General features: G+C 31.5%; 1 protein-coding gene across 1 annotated transcript; it reads left to right on the top strand.

The window, feature by feature from the left end:
• The first annotated feature begins 4,592 nt into the window (after positions 1-4,592).
• LOC142615412 (LEAF RUST 10 DISEASE-RESISTANCE LOCUS RECEPTOR-LIKE PROTEIN KINASE-like 2.1) lies at positions 4,593-7,386 on the top strand. Its single transcript, XM_075788160.1, has 4 exons — positions 4,593-5,508; positions 5,650-5,723; positions 5,817-5,846; positions 6,120-7,386. Exons 1-4 carry the CDS (start codon positions 4,772-4,774, stop codon positions 7,265-7,267), a joined length of 1,989 nt encoding a protein of 662 aa, XP_075644275.1. The 5' UTR covers positions 4,593-4,771; the 3' UTR covers positions 7,268-7,386.
• Positions 7,387-8,281: the final 895 nt, after the last annotated feature.

Genomic DNA, 8,281 nt, shown 5'->3' with positions numbered 1-8,281 from the left:
ATTACACTTATTAGATGCCACATCAGTTATTTAATAACTTAACAGATTTTAATTAGTAATAAATAAGACTAATGGATAAGATAGAGGGGTGTTAATCATAAAAAACTCTTTGTTTTCCTTATTCCTCCATCCTAAGGTTTTCTTATGTTTATGCCTACTCCTCTTCCCTTATAACTAAATGCCTACTCTTCCTAAACCACTACATGCCTTCTCCTATGCCTATGTTGCTAAATTACCGATTCTATGTTCTATAATTTGCACAAACTAAAATATCATTTAAATTATTTAAAAACACATGAAATCATATAAAAATCACCAAATTAGAGTTTAAAATTATAACTAAATTTTTAAAAGAAATTTAGGCACATTTGCACAAAAATTCCATGTAACTAAGTCACACTTAGGAATATTGGACCATTTTTCCTTTATATAAATAGAAGGGTCCCAATGGGATAGGGGGCTAACAATTTTCTCTCCAAAACATTTGTTGTAGGAACATAAAAGTTTTCTATTGTAGACTTTTCACGATTAAAGAACATGAATTGCTAACTAATCAAACTAGAGTTTTTAGTACCTACAGCAATTTCACAACATCAAGAACAAATCCCAGTGTATACAATGTCAAATTTCATAATCTCCTGTTACATCAAATGAGTATTTAATTTTTCTCGCAAAGTATTGAATAGTAAAACTTCTAGGTCTTAGTCTCAATTACAACTCTCAATCATGTTGGACTTGGATGATACCTATCAACAATGTATCATTATGAGATGCAGAAAAAATTTGGAGTGTACACAACGTTTAGTGTGAATAGGAAGAAATTTCATCCAATTCCAATTGGTTAGGTTAGTAAGGGACCTATTCCAATTTAATGTTTCTGGAATTTTGTATACAAGTAATAATCAAGGAAACTTCCGCCTAAAGTAAGTCGGATTTTTGGCAAGAGAGAAAATTGATGTCTAGACAAATCAAGCTAAGGCCAACCAAAATGGACCATATTCTTAATTTCTTATCTCTATTTGTTCCATGTACAAGACTTATAGTCAATGCTTGGCGTATAAAAGTTGAACATCTTATCTAAAGTTCATCTTCTGAAAACTTGAGAAAAAATTCATTTAAACTAACACAATATATAAATTATAAAGGAATCAAAGAAAAATTGTCAAAAATAATGAAAATTTAATCTATGCTTAAATTCTTATAAGGATGAACACAATAGCAATATCATTTTTTTTAAAAATAAAGATAAAAAAAAATTTATACTTATTTTGTACGTATGATAAAGTTCTATTACAAAGTTTTTTGAGACTCGTGTTGATTAGTGATTAGAAATTATAAAGAAATAATCATGAATATATATATATATATATATATAAGTAGAGATCTCATGTGGGAGTGCGTGAGGTCTTGCCAAGTAACGCTCTAATTTTGCATTTACCATTTTTTTTTTTACTTCTTTCATTAAGTGTTTTTTTACTATTACCTAAAAGTTTACATTAACTTATTTTACTATTATCTCATTAGTCCCTCATTAACTGCCTAAGCTTACATCATACATTTCTCTCTTTCTCATGTCTTTTAGCATCCCACCATTTTAATATTTTTTTAAAAAGTAAAAAAATAATAGTTAAGGACTAATAGTAATAACTTACCAGATAAGACCTTGGAGAGAGATAAAGAGACATAAAAATGTTGTGGATTGTTAAATAAAACGCATTGTTTCACTATAAAATCAAAACACATTGTTTCACTATAAAAGACCTGAGACTGACAAAACATTTGAAAGAGAGAGAAAGAGAAATCTGAGGGGACGTCGCCTCCGTCATATTGACCTCCCACCACCATCAAGACCTTAAACCTCTACGAGTATTTTTTTTTCTTTTTAAATTAAGAGATTAAATATGATTTAGGTTTGGGTAATTTGGTTCGATAGTTTTTGTTTTGGGTATATAAGTAGAGAGAATATTTGGTACGCAATGTAAAGCCATATTCTACCATGGTTTGAAATTATCTATAAGACACGTGCATACACACTTGCCCACACCATTTTTTAATGTTTCACTATCAATGAGTGGAAGACAGTGAAAGAGTTGGACATACTTTTATTTCATAGTATTAAATATGTGAACACAACACAAATTATTTGATTTTCACGGTCCTGTTACTCTTTTGTATTTATTTTTTGTTTCATGATTTTAAAAAAACTTAATCGTACCTTTTTTTTAGGGTGAAAAATTAATCTTACCTTGAGAATGCTATAAATATGCAGTGAAACAACAGTTATAAATTGCACACACATAACCATTATAATTATTCAGTTCAAGGAATGAGTAAATATATATATATATGTGTGTATATATATATATATATATATATATATATCTAAAAGCAGAGACCTCATGTGGGAGAGCACGAAGTTTTGCCAAGTGGCACTCTATTTGAAAAGATAATTGAATTTGTTTTTGAAATAAAATACTTCATTTTTAACTTATTACACTTATTAGATGCCACATCAGTTATTTACTAACTCAACAGATTTTAATTAGTAATAAATAAGACTAATGGATAAGATAGAGGGGTGTTAATCATAAAAAGAAACTCTTTGTTTTCCTTATTCCTCCATCCTAAGGTTTTCTTATGTTTATGCCTACTCCTCTTCTCTTATAACTAAATGCCTACTCTTCCTAAACCACTACATGCCTTCTCCTATGCCTATGTTGCTAAATTACCGATTCTATATTCTATAATTTGCACAAACTGAAATAGCATTTAGATTATTTAAAAACACATGAAATCATATAAAAATCACCAAATTAGAGTTTAAAATTATAACTAAAATTTTAAAAGAAATTTAGACACATTTGCACAAAAATTCCATGTAACTAAGTCACACTTAGGAATATTGGACCATTTTTCCTTTGTATAAATAGAAGGGTCCCAATGAGATGAGGGGGCTAACAATTTTCGCTCCAAAACATTTGTTGTAGGAACACAAAAGTTTTCCATTGTAGACTTTTCATGATTAAAGAACATGAATTGCCAATTAATCAAACTAAAGTTTTTAGTACCTACAACAATTTCACAACATCAAGAACAAACCTCAGTGTATACAATGTCAAATTCCATAGTTACATCAAATGAGTGTTTGATTTTTCTCGCAAAGTATTGAATAGAAAAGCTTCTGGGCCATAGTCTCAATTACAACTCTCAATCATGTTGGACTTGGATGATACCTGTCAACAACATATCATTATGAGATGCAGAAAAAATTTGGAGTGTACACAACGTTTAGTATGAATGAGAAGAAATTTCATCCAATTCCAATTGGTTAGGTTAGTAAGGGACCAATTCCAATTTAATATTTCTGGAATTTTGTATACAAGTAATAATCAAGGAAAATTGATGTTTAGACAAATCAAGCTAAGGCCAACAAAAATGGACCATATTCTTAATTTCTTATCTCTATTTGTTCCATGTACAAGACTTATAATCAATGCTTGGCATATAAAAGTTGAACATCTTATCTAAAGTCCATCCTTTGAAAGCTTGAGAAAAAATTCATTAAAACTAACACAATATATAAATTATAAAGAAATCAAAGAAAAATTGTCAAAAATAATGAAAATTCAATCTATGCTTAAATTCTTATAAGGATGAACACAATAGCAATATCCTTTTTTTTTAAAATTAAGATAAAAAAACCTATTCTTATTTTGTATGTATGAGTATCAAAAAACTTTGTGATGGGATTTTATCATATTATACTTATTAAGTGCAACATGTTAGATTCTTTAATTATATTTAAACACATATTAAGAGTTTTGTTGCTCAACTTGCACCTCTTGATATTTTTAACAAAAACATCCCAAATTGAAATCTTCTTTCTCCCGTTACAAGTGTTGAATTATAAAAAAAAAAATGATATTCAAACAACACATAGTTCTATAAAGTCTATAGGACAATGAAATACTACAATTTTATTATTCCAATGACAAGTAAATTCAATTTTACAATGTGTTTGAAAATAATTGAAAAACTTAACATATAAGGAATTTTTGTTAAGTACCTTCACGCTAAAATTTTATAGACACTTCCTTGAAAGTTCTATGTACCATAATTGTGCTTCGTCTAGGTTGATGTTGACAGGTCATGTTGACGAGTAAATCTCAATGTATAACAAGTTCACAGAAGCTTCATCACTTACTTGACTCATTAAATTCTATATTGTAATTTGGAAGAAAAGTTTCGCAAAATAGTTCTATAACTGCATCAAAACAATTGACTAATTCTCTGTTAAGGATCTAAAACATGATTTCCATTTCTTGATTACATTAGAAAATACTTATAGAATCATTAACAAAAATTTTCCATCTCTCGATTACATTAGGGAATAGAACTAATAATAATGACTTCATGTTCGCGTATGAGGTAGGGTCTAAGAACCATGAATACTTTATTTAAAGTATTGTACTCATGTCATATTAGTGTTGTATGAACCGTTTTATGTTATAATAATTATTTAAAAATTGCTTATGTCACCCGAGTCCGCACTTATATTTGTGTCCGTGTCGGTGCTTCCTAAGGTAGGGCCGTAGCAACTATTTAGTCAAAAACAATCAATTCAATCAGAGGATGGGCATATCCTTTTTCTTGACTTTGATTTTTCAATGGTCTCCCATTGATTTGCTGCCACAAAGCATCTCTATGAATATCGAGACGTCCCAAATTTCCAATGATCTAACTTGGTAGCTGCTCTCTCTCTCTCTCTCTCATGATGTTCAGAAAGAACCTTCCCTTACTTGGGCTTCTGGTCCTCCTATTTTCTCTCTTCCATGAAGCTTGTATTGCTAAAGGACAAAGCCAGAACTGCGGCACTTCCTCCTGTGGAAATCTCCATAACATCAGCTCCCCTTTTCGACTAAAAGGTGCTCCTCATCAGTGTAGATGTGGTGCCGAAGCTGCCGGTGGCATTGAACTTGATTGCGAGAATAATCGTACTTCTTTGTTGGTTGATTCTGTGAAATTCTATGTCCAGGAAATCGATTATGTTGATCGAACAATTCGACTAATGGATGCGAGTTTACACAAAAACACATGCTCCATTCCTCGTCTTATCCCAATCATAATTGATTTTAATTATTCTTCTTATTTTAATGATTCTTCTTATTTTCAAATTTACACTTCTTCTCAACATTATATGTATCTTTTGAATTGCACCTTACAACTCAACTCGTCACTCTATGTTGATGTCTCTCATTGCATCGGTAACTCTTATTCCGCACAAACACACTTCTTCTATGCGTATTTTGGACCCCTTGTTGTACTTGATCTTCCGAAGTTATGCAGTATAGAAGGTTCGCTTCCAACTCGATTTCCAAATGCAACAGGCCTATCTGCTTTGGAGATTCAACAAGAATTGTTACTTCAGGGCTATGAATTTTCTTGGACATATGACTGTGGTTATTCACAGAATAATAAGAAATTGGTTCATCAAAAAAAGAATATATGGTGAGAACCCAAAGGCGCTCCATAAAGCTTTTTTTTTTTTTAATAATTAAATGTCATCTTACTTCCTAAGAGAAACGACAAATATGCTCAATTTATAATTATTACTTAGTCTCTTTTTTGACTTATAATATATCTTACCAGGTTTTGGGATTCTATTCAACTCATTAAAAAACTCTATTATGTGACATCTATCTGCGACTGGTTCTGGTACCAAGGTATGCCTTTCGGAGTTCATTAGTGTGCTTTCTATTAAATTTACTCTTTTCGGCTTCATGTTGTGATCTGTTTTCTTGGGATTCTTTCGACAGGAGGAGAGCTTGGTTTCATCCAGTACATAGGTGCGATTGCTTTTTGACATGTTGGTTTGGATGATTTTAGAGAAATTGAGTAATGACTAATGATAAAAAAAATATAATAATGCCTAATACTAAACTAATTATCTTACATCAAGTATAAAAGATAATTAAAATATATTTTCACCAAATTTTTGTTTATTTATTTAGTATAGGATAATATATTGAGTTGTATTGATTTATCAGAAATTAATAAATTGCAATTTAGGAATTAATTTCCTCATATTTACTATTTTATACCTTTTGTCTGATTTGTAGGAGTATCTATCCTATTAGGAAGAGCTCTACTAGGAATTGTATGCGTAAGTGCATTTTTGATGTACAAATTGGGCCCGGGAAGCATGTTCATGGACGATGCCATTGAAATGTTCCTGCAGAGTCACAATCTAATGCCTATAAGGTACTCCTATTCTCAAATAAAGAGCATGACCAATGGTTTTAAGGATAAATTAGGTCAAGGAGGTTATGGCTCAGTCTTCAAAGGAAAGCTTCAGAGTGGCTATCCTGTAGCGATAAAATTGTTGAACAAGTCAAAAGCCAATGGGCAAGATTTCATGAATGAAGTCGCTTCAATTGGAAGGATACATCATATTAACGTGGTGCAACTAATTGGATTCTGTGTGGAAGGTTCTAATCAAGCTCTTGTATATGAGTTCATGCCAAATGGATCTCTTGATAAGTTCATCTTTTCTGATAGAGAAAATAGCACCGTCTTGTCTTGGGATAGAATATATGAGATTGCAGTTGGAGTAGCACAGGGAATTAAATATTTACATCAAGGTTGTGACATGCAAATTCTACACTTTGATATAAAGCCATATAACATTCTCCTTGATGAAAACTTTATTCCAAAAGTTTCAGATTTTGGTCTCGCAAAATTGTATCCAGTAGATGACAGCATTATATCTCTCACTGCTGTACGAGGAACGCTAGGATATATGGCTCCAGAATTGTTCTACAAAAATATTGGTGGCATATCATATAAGGCTGATGTTTATAGCTTTGGGATGTTGTTGATGGAAATGGCGGGAAGAAGGAAAAATTTGAATGCATCCGTGGAGCATTCAAGTCAGATATACTTCCCGTCTTGGATATATGACAAACTCAATCAAGGTGAGGACCTTGAGGTGTTAAATGCCATGGAGGGTGAGAATGCCATAGAGGATGAGAAGAAAACATTAAAGATGATCATAGTTGCATTTTGGTGCATTCAAATGAAGCCCATTAATCGTCCTTCCATGAGCAAAGTCTTGGAGATGCTTGAAGGCCCGATAGAGCTCTTGCAAATGCCTCCCAAACCTTTCTTTGGTCCTGAGGAGATGTTAATCGAGGACCACACTAGTAATAATTCTGCAGGAATACCTACTAGTGATTCGGATAGCATTGTCACCTTAGATATAATGTAATCAAATTATCAATAATTTTATTATTAAATGTTCAAGGTATATCACAAGCTTTCCATCATTTTTTTTTTTTTTGATAAGAAGCTTTCCATCATTTAATAATTCTATTTGTTTTATAGGTAACTTTTTAAACGACTATATACCATGTAATCCTTATGTAAAATCTATCAATAAAATAAGGCCAAATTTAAAGAGACTTTTTAGCCCATAAAACAATCTTAAAGTGGTCACTTTTAGTCAATAAACTTAAAGGGTTTAATTTAAGTTTCAATTCAATGATAGAATGCAAATTTTTAGTTTGGCCACATTAGTTAATAGACTAAAAGTGATCACTTTAAACTTCAAGGGTTAAAATAGCTTATGAGTTAATCTTTAGGGACTAAAAATGTATTTACATTATAAATCAACTACTTCAAAAGGGTTAATAGCAATTGCATCAGTTCTTTAAAAATAGAAAAAATGTTCATTTTTACGCATTTTTGCTAAAAAAATTACCCACATCAGTAAATCTATAATACTATTTATTTGCAAAATTGCTACAGTAACAGTATAAATATACAAGTTACTGTAACTTTGCATCCAATTAAATTTTTTTTTTTGAGGATAAGTTAGGTCCGGAGCTGGTGTAAAAGACACCTTTTACGCCAGCCAATCAACCAATCATGAGAAGACACATCAGCCAACCAATTTAAACTCAATACACCTTATTACATGCAATTCTAACCCAATTAAAACCCCAAATATTCCTCAAACACGTTCAAAGCTTCTTCTTCAAACGGCAAACCAAGGGCAGACTCTCCTCCTCCTCCCCACAACGGAGCTTCATCCCGCCACAGTCATCACTAGAGTTATTTTTAGAGTCTCAAAAAGATGTCGAATCCGCCGTTATTCTAGTGTCACAATCTCAATGTTTGTTTTCTCATGATTTGGTGGTTTTCCCCTATTTTTAATTTCGAAATATCACTGGGATTGGTTTTTTTTGGACGTCAATCACTTGATAATGTATGGGTTTTGTTG

Source organism: Castanea sativa, chromosome 11, assembly GCF_040712315.1.
Source record: "Castanea sativa cultivar Marrone di Chiusa Pesio chromosome 11, ASM4071231v1".
Lineage (NCBI taxonomy): Eukaryota > Viridiplantae > Streptophyta > Magnoliopsida > Fagales > Fagaceae > Castanea > Castanea sativa.
This window is presented reverse-complemented; position numbering and strand designations above follow the sequence as displayed.